At 33.9% G+C, this 26,235-nt stretch overlaps 1 protein-coding gene across 19 annotated transcripts in view; it reads right to left on the bottom strand.

Annotated features, from left to right (window-relative positions):
- Window positions 1-26,235, bottom strand: part of PCDH15 (protocadherin related 15) — a 1,013,670-nt gene that overhangs the window by 137,557 nt on the left and 849,878 nt on the right. For all 19 annotated transcript variants that reach the window (XM_054522581.2, XM_063727642.1, XM_063727641.1 and 16 more), the window contains 3 exons: window positions 24,446-24,558; window positions 5,539-5,648; window positions 3,486-3,626 (listed from right to left, as the gene is read on the bottom strand). In XM_054522581.2, coding sequence (XP_054378556.2) covers window positions 3,486-3,626; window positions 5,539-5,648; window positions 24,446-24,558 — 364 coding nt within the window. The remainder of the gene's footprint in view (window positions 1-3,485; window positions 3,627-5,538; window positions 5,649-24,445; window positions 24,559-26,235) is intronic.

Raw genomic sequence — 26,235 nt, 5'->3', positions numbered from 1 at the left:
TGGGAATGGGTTACTGATAACAAAATGACTGAATGTGTTACTAAGAGGGATAAAACAATATCACTTTCAATTAGATGTATGGGAAAATACAAGAGATGAAGAAGAAACATTGCTCACAACAGGAAAGATATGAGCAGTGCAAAAGAAAAGTGTACCATGTAATGTAAAAGTAAGTATTAGAACAAATGTGGGCAAACTACAGCCCTTTGGTCAAATCCAGCCCACAGACAGCCTGTTTTAGTAAAATGAGTTTTATGAGAGAATAGCCAAACCCTTTGGTTTATGTATTATCTCTTCTTGCTTTTAAGCTACAACACAGTAGAGTAGTTCCGACAGAGACCATGAGACCCAGAAAACCAAACATATACGTCATCTCAGTATTCCCATTTTGAGTATAACAGTGAATCAACTCATTATTTTGAAAATCAATAATAAAATGAAAGAATCAAAGTTTTTTTTTCTTGTTTTTCCTATAGTTGCTGGACCTCAGGGTATGGGGACATTTTTCTTTATAGAAATATTTTGGCTAATGAATACAGAAGTAATAAAAAGAAAAAAATGGATTTAGAAAATTACTATTGGTGGTTGCTACTACCGGTATCACAAAAAGAGAATCAAAGAGATTTAATGTTTAAGGAAGGAGTGTATATCACCTACGATTTATTTGTTTAAAAACAAACCAAAAATAACCTGGATATGATCAAGCCTCCAGATCTAACTACTTATTTCCTGGAAATAAAGGAAGCAGAAAGAATATGAAATGACCACTTGGAGAGACAGTCATCAATCCAGGCTTCAGAAATGTGGTTTCTTGCAGAAATAAATATCAAGGTGAATAAAAGAGGGTAGTGGGGAAGCCTACAGATTAAAAGAGACTTAACAGACCTATCAACCAATGGCAATGTATAGAACTTATTTGGATTCTGATGTAAATTAATGCTTAATACGAACTGGATATGTTTAATACCAACTGGATATATGTTGATATCAAATAATTCGTTACTTTTGGGAGGAGTAATCATGATATTTTAATTAAGTTTTAAGAGTCCTTAAGATATACATATCAAAATATTTAGATTGAATGTTATGACTCTGACCTGCTTCCGAATAAGCAATAGTGGGTAGTTGAGAGCATAGATGAAAGACTATTTCCCAGGGCATGATTATGTTGAGTTAGGTAGTTGATACATGGAGGTTCACCATAATATTCTCTGTAATTTTTGTATGTTTGAAATGTTCCAACTAAAATATTAAAATATTTAAATATTCCTAGTGTTAAACTTATGAAATGAGCTCTAAAACTTTACATTTTAATTAATTTGCATTTAAATATTAAATCTAATCACATCGTCGTTACACAATTTACTTTGAAAATAATTTCATTAACAATTTTTTGGTAAAGAAGTCACAATAAAATACTTCTTTAATGAATTAAACTTCTGATTTTTATTATCTTTATTCAAATGATATGTGGTAAGGCAACTAATTCTGCTGCAGAGATGAATATTTAGCTAACTAATTAACCTCAATTTACATAATGGTTGTATTTGCATAGCTAATGGACTGGGGATTGACTATAGGCCATTAACAGTTATTAATTAATGAGATTGAATTAGAAATATATGGGTTTTTATTTCAAACTTAGGAGGCAAAGGTCAGTCATAAAAGGTTAATAACAATATTCAAAGAATCAGGCAGTAAATATTTTAGCTTTTAGACTTCATGCATTTCTGACAGGATAATTCATGAATTGGTTTCACCTCTACATGCATACCGGGGCACACGGAAGTATACACATATCTAATGATAAACTTTTATTAGCCTCAGATTTACATGTAAATTAAAGTAATGGGAGCTAGTTGTATTCACATATAAGAACTTAATGCACCTCTATTCATAAAAATCACAAGTATTACTTGAGAAATGTCAAGTTCTACAACCTAAAATTTTTCTTTCTTAAACTGTTCATTTGTTTCAAGGAAAGAGTGCAGGTACATTTTTCAATTAATCTTCCCCATTTTTGCATTTGCAATAAAATAGGTTACATTATATAATTTAGAGTTACTCCAACCTTTCCACTCCTCATTTATCCAATTCAGTTTACAATTGGAAGCATCCTCTATATTTTTAAAAACATAATTGCCTGTAGTTCAAAGATTTTAGAAACTCAAAGAACTCATCTGCTATTTTTAAACAATTTATGTGAGTGATGCATAGTTATTGAGGACAATTCAATTCCTTTAATTTCAAAGACACCTGTATAATCTGATTTTTCAAATGATTTGGTTGTGTCTCTACAAGCAACTGAGCAGCTCTCTACACTAAATCAGTAAATGAGGTTCGCGATAAATGAAAAGGAGTGATTTCTTTTTATGATCAATTGCCAAACTGATACAGAAAATTCTATCCTGTTCTATCCTGCATCTTCTGCCTGTTGCTCCTGTCTTGCTTTCTTTTCTCTCACACTGCCTGGGTTCTTGCTTTATGCCTCTCCCCTCTTCTTTTTCCCTCTTCTCCCTTCTAAGAACGCTTGCTTGATGAAATGCCTTGAAATGACGTCCAGGGATAGTCCCTGGGTGAATGTTTCAGATCCTGTTTCTCACTTCACACTCTGTCTGGGCCTCTATTCTATTAATAGTTAACTTAAACCGGATTATCTTGAGTCTTCTAGATTTTAAAAGGGTTGCTTTGATTACAAAAGGATGATTGCTTAAATGCAAAAGAGTATTACCTCAATAGATGGGAAAAGAATAGTATTTATTGCATTATTGATAACATCTTTAAATCTGTGTCAGTGCCCTTCACAAACTGGCTTTTATATGCTTCTCTGTGGGGGTAAACTATATGCCACAGAAATGTTGAAGTTCGGAGTCACAGAACATGGGCTTAAATCTGTGACGCTTTGTTTACTGTCATTTAAAAAAATAACCTTTTTAATTATTAATAAAATCTTGCCTTTGTAAAACGGGGTAGTAATTCTCATTTCATAGATTAAAAATGTAGGTTAAAAAGTGTAAATTAAAAATGAAAAATGATGCTACATATGAATTACAATAAATGTTAGTCACTAATTTTAAGATGATTTTTTCTTTTCTCGAAGAAAATATGTAAATACAAGAAGCCACACAATTCAGGCAATTTCTAGTAGTCATTCATTAAAAATATCTATTTCCCAAGGTTTATCCAGAGCTTCACAGTGGGACTAAGTTTTATTATTTAACATACACAGACAATGGTGGTATTTTAACAATATTGGATACACAATTTGAAAATGGTGTTTTATGTTCTTGACATTTCAGGAGTATGAAATCACTCCCTGCATTGTCATATATTAGCTGTTTAAACGAATAGGCAATCATCTCAGAGTATTAATGATCTTTCTGTGTTGTCCACTGAGAATGATATTTTAGACATAGGTATTTCATTAAAAAAATTAGCAGAGACACCATACAATTCTCATAAAAGCTTTAAGTAGTATAACTTACTTTTTGAAGGAACTCGGAGATTGGCAAGGACCACTTCCAGGGAATCAGCTTGGACTCGAAGTACATAGCTTGTCCTGGTCTCATAATCCAGAGGTCCATTCACATAGATAACACCTGTGACATTATTAATTCCAAATGTATCTAGAAATTAAAACATAATTACCTGGTCATTGTCTTTACGCTGTAAGGAAAGGAATTCTCTTTAAAAGGCAACACTAAAAATGCCTATTTATAACTAGAGTGATACATGAAAGTGACAAAACGCTGCTTTTTGGAAACTGTTCCAGCTCTTTAAATGATCAACATCAATACTTCGCTAAAGTCTGCCTTGAAATTGTAGGACTTTTTTGTTTTTGTTGTTTTGAGATAATGCTGGAAAACAATGTTCTATGGTCAATTACATTTGGGACACACTGAATAATATATTCTTTACCTTAGATTCATATGGTCTTCTATCACACTAAAGGCTTTCAGAAGTTGTTTCAAAGAAAACCATCTAATTTTGTTTAAGCAAAATTTTCTGAACTTAGTGGATTATTATACTTTTTGTAATTTATGAATATTATTATTTTGTAGATTTAGTGTTTTGCTAAGAACACTTGAGAGAAAATAAAAAAATGGATAATTTAATGTTGCCCTGTGTCTGTTTTTTTAAATAAATCTGAATGAAAATCAGGGCACTTCGGTAAACTTTATAATATCTCCCCCTCTTATGCTCTCCATATTCTCTCCTTGCTTTATTTTTTCATGTAATTAATAATCCCTTATAATACTATATATTTCTTTGTTTAATAATTTTTATTATTAACCTCCTCTTACTGGACCATTAACTTCCATGAGGGCAGGAATCTATTTTGTACATTGTTCTATCTGTAGTGGCTAGAAGAGTAGTTAATACATAATAGATGCTCAGTACATATTTGTTGAATGAATAAATAAATAAAAAAATGTAAAACAGTCACTGTGGGGGAGAGAGGTTAATAAATATAGCCACTCTGCTGTCTTTAAAGAAAAGGACAAATAGAATCAAAAGAGAAAGTTTCAGAACAGAACAGGATGAGAAATCATAGCTTTAGTCAGATGGTCGAAGTCCAAGGAAAAAGGAAATTTAGTTATTTTTAGGGAGGACACATAGTAGCACAGTAATAATGTAGAAAGAAAGGCAATAAAAGTAAGATATTGACCACTTGCTACACTACACGGATAGCAATACCTAGTAATAGTTTGTCATTAAAAAGCTTAAAAGGGCCTTTATAATTTCCTTGCAAACTCTTTGAAGAATTTACATTCACTCATTTCTTAAATATTTACTATTGATTAACTTATTACATGTATATTAACTATTTCCTGACTACCTACAATATACTAGGCTATCTAACATACCAAAAGGGAAAACAGAGGAGAACTTGTGGAGAACAGGTAAAACAAAAATTAATGTGAAAGACTGAGCTATGACCTCATTCCCAGAGGCCTGCAAATTCCTATGATTCTTAAATCACAAAAAATTATATTTTTATTTTTAATCATTAATTGTATGTCTAATTTGACTATTTTGGGAATCATATAACATGCATGGCTTTTAACATGGATGTGACTCTTTTTAAAATTCACAACTTATTTACAACCTTGAAATTCCTTCAGGATTAGTTAAGGTATGACCAACATGGAGTAAGGGTCATGGATGGTTCAGACAGTGGGGCAGATGAAGCTACTGTAGGCAATGATCATGGCCAAAAGCTGAAAATTTCATGATGCATTAATTTTGAGGAAATGTCATTAAAATATTACCAAATGAGGAAAAGGGCAAGGTTTCATTAATTAGATACTTAATATTTCTTAAGGTACTTAATATTTCTTAAGGGAAAAAATCACTTTAGCTAACATAACTGGATTTTTAATCAAGTTCAGGATACATGGTTAACAATTACATTTAAGATAGGCACAATTTTATTAGAAAACAATATGATAGATAATAATTTCAATTCAATCTGAAATTAGGCCAAATCTAAGTTTACTGGTTGACGGTGAGAATACAAACTAAAAGTCTACTCACCTTCTTCATTTCCTGAAACAATGGAGTACACGATACTTTGATTAATGGCAGCAGCAGAAATTACACCAACCATGGTCCCTTTGGTGGCAAGTTCACTTACTGGAGGAGGTCTGCAGGTTTAGAGAAGATGATGTATTTATTTTTAAGTATAATTTTTGATGTAACTTTACATTCAGAGAAAAATTGAGAGAAAGATAAGAGATTTCTGATACACCCTTTGCCCTCACACATTCATGGCCTCCTCCATGATCAAATCCCCCACCCAACTGCTACATTTGTGATAAATGATGAACCTACATTGACCCATTATCACTGAAAATCCATCATTTACATGAGGGTGCATGTTGCTGTTGTAGATTTTATGAGTTTGGACAAATGTGTAATGACATGTATCCACTTTCATGTAGTATCATATAGGGTATTCTCACTGTTCTGAAAATCCTCTGCACCCTGTATATTCATCCCTCCCCTCAACTCAACCTCTGGCAACCACTGATCTTTGTAGCGTCTCTATGGTTTTGCCTTTTCCAGAATGTTGTATAGCTGGAATCACACAGTATATAGCCTTTTCAGATTGCTTTCTTTCACTTAGTAATATGCATTTAATGCTCCTCAACATCTATGGCTTGATCGCTTATTTCATTTTTAGCACTACATAATATTTCATGGTCTGAATGTACCCACAGTTTATTTCCGTAAATAAAAAACATCTTGGTTGCAATTTTGGCAATTATGACTAAAGCCGCTATAAACATCTGTGTGTAGGTTTTTGTGACTCTAAGATTTCAACTCTTCTGAGTAAATACTAATTAGCATGATTACTGGATTTTATAGTAAGACTGTTTAGTCTTTTAAGCAACTGCCAAACTGTCTTCCAAACTGACTGTACCATTTTGTATTCTCACCAACAATAAATGAGAGTTCCTGTTGCCCCATATTCTAACCAGCTTTTGGTGTTGTCAATAGTCTGGATTTCAGACATTCTAATAGGTGTGTGGTGGTATTTATTTTTTTATTTTTTTATCCATATTTATGAGAGAGTTTTGAACTTAATAATAGAATGTACACAGCAGTTCTTCTAAGCTACATTATGCAATTACATTGTGCTTTCATTGAAACCTTTTACAAAAAATCCTGAAATACAAATTTAGTCTGAAGTATAGGCTTTATAAACATCTTGTCCAAATTGCTTTGTTTTTGCTACTGCTGTCCATACACTTAATTGACTAGGTTATCTAAATGTAAAGCAATCTTTCTCACAGATACTCTAGCACCTAATGGTGGTCCATATATTCATTGCATGAGCAATAACTGCTTCTTGCTGAAGAATAAGAACCAATCTGTACCATTTTAAAATGAAGTGTGTAAAGTAGATATTTAATTTATTAGTTTATTTACTTACTTATTTTACTGTCCTGCATATATTTTTTTGCCTTCTTTTGATAACATCCAAATATTGTTTTCTATAATCTTGCCTCTTTCCTTCTCTGTACAAGTGCTTTCGGTAAGGCTTTGCCAATCCCCATGGTACATGCATAAGCACATTAACCAACTGTGGTCAATGGGGGCATTTTATCCTTTGCTCAGTGTTCATGTGATGTATATGTCACATGTAAATTCAATGGACATACTACATAAGATTATGACTTGACTAGATTCTTGCTAGCCAACTTTTTGGCTATATCCCTCACTGGATTTGATGAAGTAAGCTGCCATATGGAGCAGTCCTCGTGGCAAGAAACTCAAGGTGATGGCTGACTAACAGCCAGCAAGGAATTGAGGCCCTTAGTCCAACATCCCACAAGGAACTGATTTCTGCCAACAACCACATGTACTTGGAAGTGGATCTTTCTGTAGTTGAGCCTCAGATGAGACCGTAGCCTTGAATGACACCTTGATTAAAAGATTATGCAAGTCCAAAAAGGAGAGGACACAGCTAACCCATGCCTGGATTCCTGACCTATAGGAAATTCAAAATGATATATGTGTTGTTTTAACCCATTAAGTTCGTGGTAATATTATTATGCCACAATACAAAACTAATATTTGAACAATGGATTGTTAATTTATGACAGATCAAGATACACACTACTTACCAAAAGTTTAATACAAGAAAATATGTCAGTCATATTAGGGGATAATTTTCAAAAACTGAATTCCTATTTGTGGAAGTAGACATTACTTAAATTGTTTACTGGTCTATCTTATTACTACACAAGATAGAAGCTAAATTTTATCCTTTCCATAATTCATCTGTTTGCTAATCCTTATACAGTATGGGAACATGACATCTGCAACTTATGCACCTTCAGCTTTAACATGAGAAAAATGCTCTGTCGGGCCGGGTGCGGTGGCTCACGCCTGTAATCCCAGCACTTTGGGAGGCTGAGCCAGGTGAATCCCCTGAGGTCAGGAGTTCAAGACCAGTCTGACCAATATGGTAGAACCCAATCTCTACTAAAAATACAAAAATTAGCCGACTGTGGTGGTGTGCTCCTATAGTCCCAGCTACTCGGGAGGATGAGACATGAGAATTGCTTGAACCTGGGAGGCAGAGGTTGCAATGAGCTGAGATCGCGCCACTGCATTACAGTCTGGACAACAGAGCGAGATTAAATCTCAAAAAAAAAAAAAAAAAAAAAAAAAAAAACAGAAAAGAAAAGAAAAATGCTATGTCTTCTTTCAAATATTAAAAAATGCACGTGTACATTTTTGCTAAACTTAACTGCACAATTAGGATAGAAACAATACTAAAAAAAGTAATTGGCATAATTTAAGAAGACATTTAAATCCTATGCATACCACTAAAAGCATTTAAAATTCTATTTGTTAGTAAATGTTTAAAACAGATTTACTTCTAGACAAAATTTCTCCTCATTAACTTTTGTCTTAATTGTTCCAGTACACTTGTTTCTATCAAAATTAAAACATACTATACAAATACAATCTTCTCCTGAAAAGAATTAAATGAACCTCCATGATAATGAGCATTAGATTAAAAATATCAATTATTTTCTATTTTTGGCAGGATTACAATGTACAATATTAATAAAAATAGTATTATTTTATTATTGTTTTAGGTTGTGGAAAGTACCAGTTACATGATGGAGGCAAATTGCATACTCTCTTTGGAGTCACATATGTCTTGAATACAAATGATGGAGTTGGTATAAATCAGGATTCATTAAGCCAGATGGACAGAGAAGGTAGGAACATAACCAAATTGAATAAAATGGTCCGAATATAAATTAATAGGGAGAGGAATGGAAGTTAGGAATGAGACAGTATGTAACTACTGTACAATAATTCAAGTCTAGTGTGATTTGTAAATCAATAAAGGAAATTGAAAATTTTGTATACGTTTATGAACAATCAATGGGAATTTATTTTTTTAAAGCATCAATGAATACATTTGATCTATGGGCTCACAGTTTACGATTTTTAAAGCAGATAAACTATCTCTAATGTCTTTTCTAGTTCTACCATTCTGAACCTGATATAATGTGAGTTATCATTCACTCTTCTTTCTGTGAATATAATCAAAATCTATTGCTCAATTTCAGAAGCAATGAATTATGGCCAAATGAAACATTTCTCAGAAGGTTTTTTAAAAAAATATTTTCTCTGACTATTAAATTCATAAATCTTCTATTCATCCATTTATGAAAATAATGCATCACTAGCTCTCTTCCAATTTAAGTTTTTCACACCTGATTTATAACAAATAATTGTGAGTGTCTGAAATTGAAGAATACTATCTTTCAAAGCTAAATTTACTGCCAATACAACTGACAAACTGCACTCTTAAAATAAAAGAAACACTTGAAACAGACAGCTTCAGTAATGGAACTATACAGCTAACTGATGTAGCTTGAGATAGATACCAACTAGATGGCCATTTTCCAAAGATGGCTAAGAGGATGCTAAAGGAAATGGTTATTTAGCAGATATGAACCTGGAACATGGGACAGGCTAGTGGTTTCATGTTTTCATAATGGCCTTCAGTAAGGGCTTCCTCAAAGGCCCTTTCACAAGGCTTGACCTGAATTGGGTTTGATGTCCTTGCATATCCATGATGGCAGGGTTGGTTCCTATTTACTCCACAAGGGCAATGCTTCTAACTTTGTTAGCCATTTTAAACAAAATCTACAGGTTTTGACTAAAATTCCAAAATCACCTCAACTAAAACTTAAATAGAATCCTAAATAATATTTCAATTTTATAAATATTTTTCCTCATTGTTACTATTTGCATTATCCTTACCTTCTAAATTTTACATGTAAAACAGCTGTGTATTTTCAAAATTAATAATATTTTTGTTTTTAATAATAATGTTATTGAGAAATAAATTAAGATAAAAATACTGGCACAATGCCTATGCATTTTAGTATTTATACTTCCTCCCAGAAAAGTTCAATGGTCTCAGAATTTTTTGTATTCTTATTTATTCTTTAACTGGCAAATAGAAATTTTATATACTTATGGTGTACAACATGATGTTTTGAAATACGTATACACTGTAGAATGGCTAAATTAAACTACCATTTGATTACCTCACAAGTTTATTAGTGGTGAGAACACGTAAAATCTTTTCCCTTAGCAATGTACAATATTGTACATTGTTGTCAACTATGGTCACCATGTTGTAAAAGAAATCTGTTCACTTTATTCTTCTGGTCTAACAGAAATTTTGTATCCTTTGACCAATATCTCCCCAATCCTTCCCTTCCTACCCAGCCCCAGGTAACCACTTTTTTACGCTCTACTTTCATGAGTTCAGCTGTTTTAGAGTCCATATATATTAGCTTTATTAGATCATTATTAGAACATGCAGTTTTTTTCTCTGTGCCTGATGCATTTTAGTTAACATAATGTCCTCCAGATTTGAGACAAATGAATGTATTTGAGACAAAATAGAATACTAAAGTCTAGGTTCAATCACATTGTCCCAAATAAAAGAATTCCCTTCATTTTTAAGGCTGAGTAATATTTCATTGTATATATATATATATATATATATATATATAATCACATTTTCTTTATCCATTCATTCACTGATAGACATTTTGTTTCATTCCATATCCTGACTATTATAAATAATGCTGCAATAATCATGGGAGTGCAGATATCTCTTCCACCAATAGCCTGATTTAAAAACGGACCAAGGAGCAGAATAGTTAGTTCCAAAAGAAGACATACAAATGACCAGTAAATATATGAAAAAATGTTCAATATCAGTAATGATCAGGAAAATAAAAGTTAAGCCTACAATGAGATATCACCTCACATCTATTAGAATAACTATTAATAAATCAACTTCATATAACTTGTGTGTGAATATGTCTCTCACCAGGTTCAGGCACTGGTAATACTGCAGCCCAGAATGCAGTGGATGGAAGCGTTTGGGTTCCTATCCCAGCTGGTTCACATAGTGACAGTGTGTGCTCTCTTCCACACAGTGAGAGTTTTCCCTTAGGATCAGTTATTAGTGAACTTCCTTCACACTGACCTAAAATGTTTCTGTTTTTCATCTACTCATCTCGCTTTTCACCTGAACCCCTGGTAACCAATGATCTTTTTACTGCCTCTATATGTTTAACTTTTCTAGAATGTCACATAGATGAAATCATACAGAATGTAGTTTTTTGGACTGGCTTCTTTCCTTATCAATATGTGCTTAAGTTTCCTCTATGTCTTTTTGCATTGTGATATTTCATTTCACTTTATTGCTGAATAATATTACATTGTATTGGATGTATCACAAATAACTGCACTTTTGTAAGAAGAAAACTGATCAAAATAACTCCAAAATAACTCCACAATGGTTTAAAAGTAAATATTTGCAGATTAAATGCAAACCGAAAAAGTTAACTGCTTTGGAATTCGCATGCACAATACTTACAATATAACCTCATGAAGATATAAACTAATTCATACATATCCTTTTTGTTTTGTTTAGACGGAGTCTCGCTCTATCGCCCAGTCTGGAGTGCAGTGGCGCGATCTTGGCTCACTGCAACCTGTGGCTCCCAGGTTCAAGCAATTCTCTGCCTCAGCCTCCTGAGTAGCTGGGATTACAGGCGCCCACCACCACGCCCGGCTAATTTTTTGTATTTTCAGTAGAGATGAGGTTTCACCAGATTGGCCAGGCTGGTCTTGAACTCCTGACTTCGTGATCCACCCATCTCGGCCTCTCAAACTGCAGGATTACAGGTGTGAACCACCGCACCCGGCCCATATATATCCTTTTAATATTTCTAAGTGTTTTTTGAAAATATAGATTACAATAAGTCTTTCAATAATGCATATTAACTAAATTTCTGAATAATGACTATAGTAGAATAACATAATTTGCAATGTCTAAATGTTAGACCCAGTTTTTACAGTATAAATATAGATGAAACAATTACTCTACAATTTAAAATCTACTTTTATTGTTGAGTTCAAGAAGTAACAATAAAATCAAATGTTGTATGTGTCAAATAAAGCTTCTAATTATTTTAAAAGCCAGGCAATTTAGGATATAAAAGTGTTTGTAAATAGATGCTATAAAATTTCACTAGGATTCAATCTGGCTCTATTGCTTTCTTTGTACTAAGAGACAAATCTAATTTATTTTGACATGTTTGAATTCAATATATTTGCAAATCAGTACCAATTAAGGTACTGTTTTTATACTTACTATGAGGGGATTTAATGAAAATGGGAAGGGAAGAATAAAAAAAAAACCACCCACTAGAACTCCGATTATTTATAACCTTGGAATAATTGCATCAGAGTGATCTAATTTTACATATTTAAATAAGAAAAACAGTTTAAAAAAGACATGAATCAGGAGAGAGATGCCAGTTCTTCCAGAATTCTTAGGATGGATTTTAGATAAGAAAATTAATGAAGGGCCAAAAGACTAGACACTGCTTTTTACGTACGTTCCAAAGAATGCATACTTCCTGTCATTAAGAGTTTTGCTTCTATTCAGTTCCTTAAAGAATCTTCATCTGGAGGATATAAAAACTGAAGTATAAACAATTTATCCAAATATTTGAAAGCAAAAACGGCAATCTAAGGTGTTTGCGTTTTCCTTTGCTTAAATTATTATATTGTTCTCATTAAAATAGTGTATTTTAATCTCTCATAGTCATCGGCTCTTAAAGCTTAAATCCATAAGAGTGTGCTGGAGAAATTTTTTAAACTTACTAAAGTACAGAAGACCCCTGATTTATGATGGTTTGACTTGCGATTTTTTACTTTACTATGGGTATGAAAGTAATATACATTCAGTATGCTCCTCGACTTACAATGGGGTTAGATCCTGATAAACCCATCCCTATTTGTCTACTGCCCTACCTTAATTATTATAGAGGGCCCTTCTTACTCTCAAAAGTGTCCTGCTTTGGAAAATAAATTATATGGTCTTACCTATGCTGGAAACTATATGGATATATTAAAGTAGCAAATTTATTCCTCTCGCTTGAAAATTTACAATTGTTTTTTAGTGAGACCGAGTGTACAGGTAATCAGAATTCTGTTTTGAATTATACATTATTTGACATTAATATAGTAATTTCTGCCTTCCCTTGTTTGTAATTGCTGGATATACATTTTCTGTTCACTCTATTTTTGTGCATGTGATTTTGGTTTAAGTACATTACTTAATGGCATGAAACCATGTATGAAAAGTTTACCAGAAGTAAAAAGCATTCTTAGAAGATTAAGTAAATGGCACAGTTATTAAGCACCGGAGGAGTTGGGAAATGAATGACTTATCCATTATAAATTAGTGATAAAAATGTGATGATTTTGAATCAAGATTTAAATAGTATAAAATTCTACTTTCCATGGAGATTGTGGAAGCACAAAGTGACTTCCATTAAGAAGATATGCATATGTCATTTGCCTGTTTAACATCATTCAATGTCTTCAAATTTCTCTGTGATAATGAACAAAGTTTTTAATATGACTCAGTAAGTCCCTTCACAGTCCAACTCCCGCTACTTCCCCAGACTCATCACCATAGGGCTCCATTTAGTATGCTATTTCGTCTTAAATATGTTTGCATTGATTACTAATAAAATAAAATTAATGTATCCTACTATATGTTTTACTTGGATCGAAATTTCCCATAGATACAGTACACTGAAATAATGGGACCTATAAAATCACTCTTTGTATTGAAAAGTTTGTGCTAAATTCTAAACAGTGGATGTAAGGTGAACTGTTTGGACTTGAGTCCTTTGTTGAAGGAAGACTTGCTTCACTCTGCTACATGAGCAAATGCCAAAATGTGTATAACCTTGGAAATGTGAAAGAGAAATTAAATTCCATGTAGGTACACAGGGAACCTATCAAAACTGTAATGAAAGACTGTCAGAATCATTTTGTCAATAGTTAAATGGGCAAAACCTATTATGTTTGAGGCAAGGTTTTAATAGTGCCATAAAAAGACAGGAAAGGCTATCTTCAGGTAATGCCAGCTCTTACATTGGACAACAAATCTAAATTAAAATAGAAAACAATTTTAGCAATCGAGTTATGCTCTCTGCATATGCGTTTGTTTTATATTATTTTAATAGTCTTCAGATAGCTTTCATTAACTTATTTGCAATCAAGACAAATCATTCTTTCCAAACAATTGTTCATCTTATTAAAATCTTTTCTCAAGATCCGTAAGTCCAAACTTGGAAGGTTTTATAAGAATGATAGCCTGGGCAATATAGCAAGACTCTGTCACTACAAAATAATTTTAAAAAAATTAGCTGGGCATGGGGGCATGCACCTAAAGTCGCAGCTACTTAGGAGGCTGAGGGCTGAGATGGAAGATTGCTTGCAGTGAGCTATGACGGAGCCATTGCACTTCAGCCTGGAAGACAGAATGAGATCTTGTCTCTAAAAAGAAAAAAAAATGATGGCTATGTTCCTCAACATAAGGTAATTTTAATTCTCTTTAATAATGAAATGTTGACTAGAACTGCTCACTTGCTATTTCTTTAGCCATTGTGATAATATTACTTGCATTTTCATAGTTTACAAAAATGAATGTCTTCATTATAAATTAGACTTTTTCTGTTTTGTATATCAAAAGGTAAAATGCTAATCCTTTGTTAAATATACTCTAATTTTATTCTTTAATATAAAGCTTCTTGAGAAACTTATTTTAAGTATAAATTGTATACAACTTTCAACCTATCATTGATTACAAAATCAATTCATATGAATCAACCAACTACCAATTTTTTATTTTAACAGGGAAAGTGGTAAGATTATCTTTTGAAGAAGGAGTTAAAATTTTTCAAAATTTCAGAATGTTCACATGTATAATATTCTGATTTTGAATTTGATACATTAAATTTTAATAATAATAGAAATTGAAAAGGACTTACAGTATTTTCTCTGAGTTTAGCAATATATCAACTTAAGAGGTTAACAAATATAACTTAGGGATATTTGCCCTTATTTTTATTATATATATACCAGTGTAAATTTTGAATTTAGGTTGTTATGGAAATTACACTTGAAAATATACAAATCTTAAAAATTAACATGAATGTGACACTAAATCATGCAATGGTTAATATTCAAGTTGATACATTTCCATTTTTAAATAAATAAAAAGGCCTACCTATATAGGTGGCATATATCTTTGACAATTTTGCAATTAATTTTATTTGGCGAATTTTTTGATAAATTGTGTAATATAATGTATTTCCCACTCAAAATCAATATTCACATTTAGACTCTATGATCTATTCCAGACGTGTTGACCTTTTCACGATATTTACTTTTAAAACTGATGACAAGTGAATTTCAGTGTGTATAAGTCTTAGTCCATCATCCTGAAATGAAGGTCAAATGTCATTCTCATTCTTCAGAAGGCTAACTTGCTTCACCTATGGGAGTCAATGTAATCTCAAGTAGTATGTGTTTGAACTACTATTAGGATTTTGCTATTTCTGTAGGGTTTAAATGAAAGATATATAAAAGGAATTTACTGACTCTGACATTGTAACTAATTTCTAAAATATCTAAAGAGATAATTGACTGAAAATCTCTTAGCAAATATGAACATGCAGTGACAATGACAGTATGCCTCTCAGATCTTCAACTACAGGAAGCACAGTTGGTCAAGGTCCCAGTTACTGTGGTCTGAAATCTGTTTATGTTTGTATGAGGGACATAGTTCCTAACGGCTGCTTAAGGAGTCAAGTATTGAAATGATTATTAGGCCAACTAAATGATCTCTATAATCTATTTCATTCATTGCACAATGTGAATTTGAGAAAATAATTTTTATGAATAAGATTAACACATTTTTCTCAATTTCTAATGAAAAACAAATTGTAGAAAATGATTTAAACAAAGATATGCAATTGTAAATAGATATGAAGAAACTACCTAATCACTTGAATGCTTAAAAAATCAAAGTTCATAATTGGAATATTTATGTGTAATAGGGATATTACCTGGACTTAATTCATTTCCCTCCCATCCCCCCAAAAAAATGAAGCTAGTTGGAGATAATTTTGAGAAAGAGAGGCGGAGGAAGTTTCAACAATAAAAAATGAAGAAATGCCATTAGCTTTTTAAGAACTCTTTGTTTAGCTCTTTGTTCAAGGAAAGATAGTAGAGCAAGAAGGAAGAATGATCACATGGGTCATGCAAATTCTAAGACACTAATATCATTGTTATATCTTTGTCAAAAACGGAAACTGAAGGAACCAAATAAAAGACAAACAATGCATGTGGAAGATTTGTTACAATTTGAGATTTTTGGTTGTGTGTATGCTTCTAAAATATACAAATGTTTGTTTACAGTTGTAGAAAATGTCACAGGATCCTTGGGATGTTGCTTTTCCAGTAGGAAGCCTCTGTGGCTGGTGGCACCTTTGCACGAATTTTGTTCAGGCTTACTGGGCTTGTTTCACCCACTCAGCCTGGCAGGCTTCACTTGGCTTCTTCTACCAGCCCAGATCCCATGCCTGCCAAGGGCGAGCCAGGTGCAGAGCAGCAAGGTGGGGATGAGAGTGAGTGCAGGGTCCACCACTGTGCACAGCCAGGCACACTGGCTACTGTGGTGGGAAGCGTGGCTCCAGGTGCCAGCACAGATGCCAGCTCCATACAAGCCTGTGACTGGATCTGGTGCACCGCAAGCAGCTTCCACTGAGGGCACCCATGTCTGGGTGAGGGGAATGTGGTGGCACCCAGTAGACTGGAGACAACAGAAACCAGAGACCCAAAGAGCCCTGGCTCAGGGAGCTCCTAGGTCTGGGATCCCTGAAGGGCCACTTCGCTTCTCTTCTGCCCTTCTCATCGCCCACAATGTGGCAAGCGGGGAGGCATGTTTCAGCCCTGCTGGTGTTACTGCTCTTTCAGTCCTGCCATTCAGCAGGTCCCAAGTTCTTGTCCCATATCTAGGAAGAATTAGGTATGTGGCCATCTGAAGGGTGAGCAAGGCAAAGAGGTGCTTCATTGAGCAACAGTACATCTCTCAGGAGACCTGAAATGGGTAGCTCCTATACGCAGGCAGGCTGTCCTGATGTCTGCAGGCCTCAGTGGAGAGGAGACCCAGAGTGGGTAGCTCCTATCCTCAAGCAGGTTGTCCCGATGTCTGCCTGAGTCTGGTTGAGACTGGGGTTTTTATGGGCTTCAGAAGGGAGAAAGTGATTGCTGATTGGTCCATGGGCAGCCATAGGCAGCCTGGAAAAAGCACCATAAGTTCTCACCCCAGTCCAGAGAACTGGCAGGCTGGGCACCAGGCTTCAGGCAATCCTTGGCTAGAAGGTGGGGTTTCACCAGACCCATCCCTTCCACCCAGGAGCCTGTCTGCCTTCTGCTGCCATTCATGGCACCCAGGCTGTTTGTGCCCAAGAGGTGCCTGCAGGCCCGCTCCAGGCCACCCTCAGCCCCACCTTGGCTTCTCTCCCATGCTCATTGGTGCCAAAAGTCCAGAGGGGGCTGAGGTGGCAAGGGGCTGGTATGTCAGCGCCACACTGAGTGTGGGCACACAGAGCCAGGTGGTGACAATGCTCGGGGCTTGATGACAGCTTTGCTCTGAAAATGGAGCAGGCCCCGGAAGCAGGGAGAGGCCAGGCATTGGGAGAACACACTTTGAGCATGCAGCAGGAGGGGGGCCCGGGTCCACAGTCTCAGCTGGGTGGTTGCACCTGCATCTGGGAGCTCTGGGCTCCAGCCCCTTCAACTCAGAAGTAGGTGGGGCCCTTGCCTGTTCTTAGTTCTCACTGACTCTGCAGAGTGCATAGCCCCAGCTGTGCCTCCCTGGTTGAAGCCAGTGTCTTTGCAGCAAATGCTCCGGATAGGTTGCTTTTGTCATCAAAAGGAATAATATACAATATGAAGAGATATATATTTCAAAAGTTTTAAGAAGAACTCATTGTTTTCTGGATAGAACAATTGTTCATTAATGACAAATGAAGCACACAATGTCTTGATCCTCCATTTCACCTAAGTGACTCCATAAAAGATTGATGTGAAAAGGTCAAAAAATTAACAAAATGAGTCTGTTTCAATTACTATAACAGCCCTTCAAAGCAAAGAGAATCAAGTGTATAGTAATTCTTACCTACTATAACTCTGGCCATTATAAAAGTAAACATGTATCTCTATGGGGCAATTTTCTTCCCATTATGTGATTACTCCTACCCTTAATGATTATTGAAAGCCAGCCATCAGGAAATAACATCAGTTCACAGGATGTGAAAAAAACAAAATCAAATCTTTTCCCAATACATATAAAATATCTTAATATTATAAATCATAAACCAGAAAAACATCATTTTCCTTGAGAATTGTGTTTTTAAATAATGACAACCTAATTTATTTTATTGAGTATAGGGTTGTCTTTGTAAAATTCTTGAATACTTTTCAAACTTCATTAAAGGAGCATTAGCAGAAAGTAAATAAGTATTTTTTTGTTTTGTTTTGTTGTTTTGTTTTTTTTGGTTTTGTTTTTTGTTTTTGAGATGGAGTCTTGCTCTGTCATCCAGGCTGGAGTGCAGTGGCACAATCTCGGCTCACTGCAAGCTTAGCCTCTCGGGTTCACGCCATTCTTCTGCCTCAGCCTCATGAGTAGCTGGGACTACAGGCACCTGCCACCACACCTGGCTAATTTTTTTTGTATTTTTAGTACAGAAGGGGTTTCACCATGTTAGCCAGGATGGTCTCAATCTCCTGACCTTGTGATCCGCCCATCTAGGCCTCCCAAAGTGCTGGGATTACAGGTGTGAGCCACCGTGCCCGGCTGTAAAGAAGTTTTTAAATATGCAAATGAAACAGAGGCATAGCATGATTAACTATGTGGAAGGAGGGGTTGGCTTTTTATTATGTTGTTATTTTTATATAAGTTAGAAAACCTACTAATTATCTGTCATCAAAACTTCGCAGGCAAACCAGTAGGTTTTTCCTTTAGTAAATATTAAAGTACTTACTGTGGTGTTTATTACTTGTGTCTATTATTTTGTTCTTTTACAATGTTGGAAGAAGATAATGATAGGTCTCTTGTTATATTCCAGCAACTAAGCAATTACCAATAGAACAACATAGAAGTGCTTTCAATTCTAAAAAAAGAACAATGGATTTTGTTTCTCTGTCTAGCTAGAACTGGTATATTGAAAAACGTATGCCAAATAGTAAATGCAACCTCTGAAACATTTTTGATCAAGGTCTTCACGATGCTAGTTTTCAGCTCATAACTCAAATTTACACTTTGCCATTATGCTTTCATTTCTATTTTCTTTATATTTTACTTTTGTGACCAAGACACTGAAACTTCTCAGAAAACTGGAGAAAGTCATTCATTGTATCAAATATCCAATCTTTAGCTTGAAGTCCAGAAAGGTTTGGCTTGGAATATGTAATGTTAATACTCATTAAATTGAAATCACTAAAAATACAGATTTTTAAAACAACCAGAAATGTTAATCTGAGATTTGCTTTGAATTAAAAAAATAAATATTCATTCTCTTGTTATTTTAAGAACAATTTACTTCACCAACACATATTTAAATGTAAAAATGTTTCTATTCTATCATTAGCTCATGTACCCCATCGTGCATTCTAACTAATCAGTCATTTTAAAATCACTGTGGCAATTAAAATCTATGAATCTGTAAATTGTTTACAATCACATGTTTAATGTGCTAGGTCTTCACCTACACCATTTCCCCTTTTTCCTCAACAATTGAGGTTGAACTAGGACACAGTTGCCTAGCAAGGATCAGCATTCCTCTCCCCTAGTTAGAGCTAAATGTAGACCCGTACCTGGATTCTCACAACGAAATGTGAGCTGAACTAAAATGTGCAATTCTCACCTCACTTGGTTAAGGAAATCTCTAGATGCGGACTTCTGTCTTGGTTCCCCTTTCCACTGACTAAAATGGTAATAATGAGTTATTTTGAAATAGAGTGTTGAAGATGGTGACCCCTGAGTTTTCCCAGGTCCCTGAACTTTAAACCATTGACATTTGGTGGTTTCCTATTACAGTGACCTAAACTACCCTAACTCAATCTGATTACCCCGAGATTTAATGATTTAATGACTATCTAATAGAAATAAGTCAACGGAGTCAGTGACAGAAGGGGGAGGTATGGGTCAATAATTCAGTTAAATATTCTGTGATAAATAAATATTTTATCTTTAAAATCTCTCTTTTATACCTAATCATTTGTTAAATACTAATTTTTCCTATGGAATTCAAACACAAGTATTGGAATGAAGACATTCCTGAGATGTAAAAACCATGTGTACCTCAGCTTACAGTGCTAGATTACTGCTTTCCATTTGTAACACATTACCTTCCCCTACACCCTACAAAGAAGATAAATCTTAAGCTATAATTTTTATATTTCCCCCAAATTTGATCAAAAGAAGTAGAAGTTTTTTCACTAGGAGCAATCCCAACACGAAGGGCCATCCTAAAAATCAAAAATTAATAATGTCATTTAGCATCTCTGGGAATTATGTGCATTCAGTTGAGGCAGTAAAATGAATTTGAAAAAATTAGAGAAGGAATGAGGCATATGAGGTTGGCAGAAACCATTCTGTGCTTCACTTTTTTTCATTAAGAAAGGAAAGTGTGTTGGCCTCCAAAGCAATCTGAAATGGCACAGGCATATTGCCAAAGCTAGCAATTGAACATATTAAAATACCATACAGAAATAAAAATATTCTACCATGAATATTTTCATATTTTCATATATTCATATTTTGCAATATGAATGACTTTTAAATATGATTAATTAATTATGCGATGGGTTGTTGGAAACTAATAAAATGTTGAACAACTTATATTAGTTGAAACAACTGTAGCTAAAAGGACTAAGCCTGCTCAGGAAATGATGCAGACCACTTAGTTCCATATTTTTTTGGCCAGAAATCAGTCAAATGGCAGAATTCAGAATTCACCGCTAGTTAATAAGGAGAGGAAATGTAATCCAGCTATATGCCCATGAGAAAAAGGATTTAGGAGGCATCTAGATACTGCTATGTATTTCCTCAATGATCTTCAAAAAGAATGAAGAGATAATTGAAGATGATAATCATTAGCCTTAAGTTTCTTTACAGTTCAGTTAAAATTTTGGTTCAAATTTAGACCTATATAAACATTTATATTCAATTATTTGCATTTATCCAAAAAGTAGTGTCCTTGTTCATATTTGGTATAATACTTATTTTTCAAATTTTCTGGTTATTTGATAAAAAATTAATCCTTTTAAGTACTCAAGTACTACTAAATGCATTATGATCAAGATACTGATTCTTAGCATCTCTGGGAGTTATGTGTGTACAGTTGTGCATATTATTAATATACAGTAGGATGCAATAAGATTACCAAATTCTCTTTATAACTCAGAATAGCAAAGAACTGGGATAATCAAGGGCAATTTTCTAATTGTTAGAATTCTGGAAGATCAAAATTCTCCCACATGTACCCACGTGACTGTTGTTAATTTTATTACCATATAATTGGATAATTTTTGTTCTCTAAGTTAACAACAACTTTATTAAGAGAATCTATTTGTAATTAATAGTTCTATGCAGAGACGGTATGAAATGGTAAATTATACGTTGAACAACACATTCGCATTTTTAAAACATGGCATTAAGCAAAGATACTTAATAAATAAAGTTAAATGAGCAATGCCCTGTTTCAATTTATGACCTTGGCCTCAGTGCCACAATATTTTAGCTAAAAGAGAAGTCTAGAGGCATATTTCTATTAACAAGGAAATGAGCTCTAAATGAAAACCTAGAGAAACAGTACACCACTTAAGTTTATTTAAAGAGGAAGTTTAAGCAATATATCACTTTCTTCTCTTGGAGTTTCCAAAGATAATTAGACTTGCCGCAAGGGGTTTTGAAGAACACAGATGGGAATTTTAAGTTAAAACTGGGAGCGTTTTTTTGGATCCACTTAGAAGAGTAAGCATATTTTTTGAGAACACCTGATCTAGATAATTTAGTGAGAAACAAAGTGAGTTTATATCCGTCCTGTTCTTGAGAACTCCAAAATTAACATGTTCAGAGAAGTTCTTCCAAAACAGAAAACTGTGCACATGAGTCCCCCTTTATTTATGGGGGATATACTCCAAGAACCCCACTAGAGGCCTGGAACTTCAGATGACACCAAAGCCTATATTTACTATTTTTTTTTCTTCTTTTTTTTCTGATAACACAGACAGTTACTAAGTGACTGATGGGCGGCCTGGATACAATGGACAAAGGAATGTTCACCTCCAGGGCAGAGTGGCACAGGACAGCACAAGATTTCATCATGATACTCAGAATGGCATACAATTTAAAACTTATGAATTGTTTATTTCTGGAATTTTCCACTTAATATTTTCTGACCACGGTTGACCTCGGGCAACAAACTGTGAAAAATGATACTGTGGATAAGGAGGGGACTACTGTTTTCCATAGCAAAGAATTGGAATCCAATCCAAAGGATTGGAAGCACAGGTTATTAACTGTGTCAGAAAAAAAGGAAAATAGTAGATAATAGTGTACATGTGGGTGAGAATAACCTTTTAAAACAGATTAAACAAGAATTCTTATTTGTTTTACATATGGTTTACATCTCTATGATTTACATACATGTTATGGAAGATTTTCTGGTAATTATATTACATAATTTAATTTTGTGTAGATTCTTCTAAAGGCAGCTTTGTATGAAAGGATAAAACTGCTTGGTTCAGTGTGTTAAGTGCTTGCAGATGTGTCCCTCACCTACCATATTCCTCAGTACCTTAGCTCCTGCTCTAGCCTAAAATTATTAATTCATTCTAAGAAAGTATAAAACACTAAAATCATCCTAGAACATGATCAAGTTCTCCATTATCTGAAATATTAATTTTTCATTATCCCCAATTATTATCATCATCCAACTTTCAATTTTTCTTTGGATAGACTAAACTACTAAAATATTCTGGAATTTAATGTAGACTCCCACACCCCTTATTTATATTTCTGCATAGGCTGATTATTTGGTGTGGAATATCTGTCTATATCTTTTTGGATTGACTAAACTCTACATTTCCTTCAGTATACAACTTAAAACTATGTTAATCATGTTCAAACATAGTTAAGTGTCCCTTAGCCTGCTTCCTCAATACTGTGATCTTATTTCCACCATTGTGTTCTCACAGTGTATTATATTTTTCATATTGTTATTTGTTTCAAGAGATACCAGAGAGCTTGCTTTCTCTCACTCTCTCCAGATAAGGACATGGCAAAAAGGCAGCTGCCTATAAGACCAGAAGAGACCCTGAACCTGACCATGCAGACACCCTGGTCTTAAACTTGGATTGTCAGCTACCGGAACAATAAGAAAATAACTTTCTGTTGTGGCTGGGCACAGTGCCGTGATCACGCCTGTAATCCCAGCACTTCAGGAGGCTGAGGCAGGCGGATCAGGTCAGGAGATTGAGACCATCCTGGCTAATGTGGTGAAACCCCACCTCTACTAAAAATACAAAAAATTAGCCAGGCGTGGTGGTGGGCACCTGTAGTCCTAGCTACTAGGGAGGCTGAGGCAGGAGAATGGTGCAAACCCAGGAGGTGGAGCTTGCAGTGAGCCGAGATTACATCACTGCACTCCAGCCTGGGCAACAGAGCAAGACTCCATCTCAAAATAAAAAACAAAAAAAAAAAACAAAGAACAGAATTTTCTGTCGTTTAAGCCACCCAATTTACGGTATTTTGTTATGGCTGCCTCAGTTGACTAAAACAGTATATATACTAACCATAAACTATAATATATAATATTGGTGTATATGCATATAGTATATATATATAAATGTATATGTATTATATATGTGTATATATAGTGTGTGTGTATATATATATATACACACACACAGTACATACATATAAATTTATGTATACACACAGTATATATAAATACACACACATTTATATATGTATACACACTATATATATACACACTATATATACACACACACTATATATTTACACACACAAACGTACACACATACACACTGATTAGATGGAAAATATGATTGCAGATTGCATGCCAAGATTGGAAATTGAATGAAATGTTCTACCTGGCAATAATGAGAAACTAAAGATCTATTTCTCACCATTCAGATCATTAATTAGAATTGAAACCCCAAAATATAATGTTGTATTTTAATAAGTTTGCATTAATTTTTAAAAAAGTGATTATTCATTAAACCATTACTAAAACATATTTTATACTAAATTGTCATATTAACTATTTAAAAATTTAAAATATATTTTATGTTAGTTTAGAAATGCCTAAACCAAAATTGGAAGTCTACTCATAAATTCATATTACATCAATTTTGAGAGACTCCTTTCAAAAATTGCCTAAACATTTCATGTATTTCAAAATCAGACAGAAATCAATACCTATATTCCTCCTGTGTGAAGCGTGGGATCTCACCAGGATGTAAGACAAGAATCTTCACTGTGGCACTGCTGGACATCACAGGCTCTCCATCATCAAAAGCAACCACCACCAACTTAAAAAGCAATAAAAATTCATGTTAAAGATTATAAGTAAGAACAACGTAACAGCATAATTTTTATATGTATGTTTTTACTTATTGGATTCCCTGGTTCCAGAAGGGGGAGCAATGATCATTTCCTCACTGCCTACCAGGTGGCAGACACTATGCTAGAATATACTACGTTCTCACTTAATCTTTACAATAATCCAGCCAGATAAATGTTGTTATTTTCACTTGCCAGATGAGAATACTCAAAGAAGTAACTAACTCTATGATTAAAAAACAACTACCAGTAAAACAAATATATTATACTATATCTCTCCAATTAAAAACTCATTTCTATAATTCCACTGGGGCCCACAGTAAATACACATGATTTTATAGCACCAATACACTTATTTAAAAAGTGTTAAATTCAGACACATAAAAATCTAATTAGCTTGCTCAAAAAATAAATTAATTTTCCTACTGAATTAGTTGTTTTTGAGATTATAGGGCAGAAATACTTTAGAGGATAAAATTGGAAATCTTTATAGTTTAACATTCTTTGGTATACTATCTCTTAAAAACAAATTATAAGGCCAAGTTCATTTGGTATAGCAGAAATTGTTCAAATGATGAAAACTAAGAAAAAGCTTCAGTGTTGAGATGTGATGTCTGACATTATTTATTACTGCAATAGGATTTATAATTGATTATTTTCTTTAATAACCTATATTACATCAAAGTAATTCTATGTTTACTTTAAGACATGTTAAATACTGTCAGAACTATGTGCTTCTTTGGAATATAAATTCTTTTGGAACCTGCAGGTTAATAATGTAAACTAATTCAACCTAGATCACAGAAGACTGTAACCAAGGATCATCCTGAGAGCCACAATTGACCTTTGGGTTAATGCTAATTTACAAACTGATCAGCTGTTCCAAACAGCGGTAAAATCATGAGAGATATAGTGCTCACTGATCCTTATGTGGTAAACTGATAAAGCTATTTCCCTGCTGTAGAGTCAAAGACTTTATTCACAGTGACAAAAATTATTCTAAGTAACAATTAAAAATGGAAATGTTCAAACACTAAATAAAATTGTCTACTTATGGTAATGCAAATTATTGTTTTAATACCTTGACAGGTACAGACAGGCATTATTTTGTCAAATATATTTTTAAATATGTAAAAAACAAAAGAGGGAATATGTTCTGTTTCATTAGTATTTGAAGAAAAGTAAAATTTGACAAAAAATCAAATAGATATAGGTATTTTCCTAGATATATGCAAAGATTAATATAACAACAATCAGTGCTGAGTGGTATTAGGAAAATGGATACTCTCAGGAAAGATGAAGAATGCACAGAAAGGGGTATTTTTTTCAAATTTTCTAGGATTATAATATATCAAGAGTACTTATCTTAAAAAAGTAAGGGAAAAATGATATTCATACAAGTAGTTGCATGATAGCATTTATTGTAACAAAAAATGGAAAGTCTATAAAGCAACTCAGTATTATATTAAAAAGAAAAACATAATGTTATACTCATATAGTAAAATACTACAAAACCACTAAAATAATAGCATTAATGTCATTTATTGGCATAGACAACATCACATTGAATTTAAAAACCAGTATGTATAAGACTATGTGATTTGAAAACATATATTTATATATTTGTGTTTGTATGAAATGTTGTC

Source organism: Pongo abelii, chromosome 8 (assembly GCF_028885655.2).
Source record: "Pongo abelii isolate AG06213 chromosome 8, NHGRI_mPonAbe1-v2.0_pri, whole genome shotgun sequence".
Taxonomy (NCBI): domain Eukaryota; kingdom Metazoa; phylum Chordata; class Mammalia; order Primates; family Hominidae; genus Pongo; species Pongo abelii.
The sequence above is the reverse complement of the archived record's forward strand: the minus strand, read 5'-3'. Positions and strand labels throughout refer to the sequence as shown.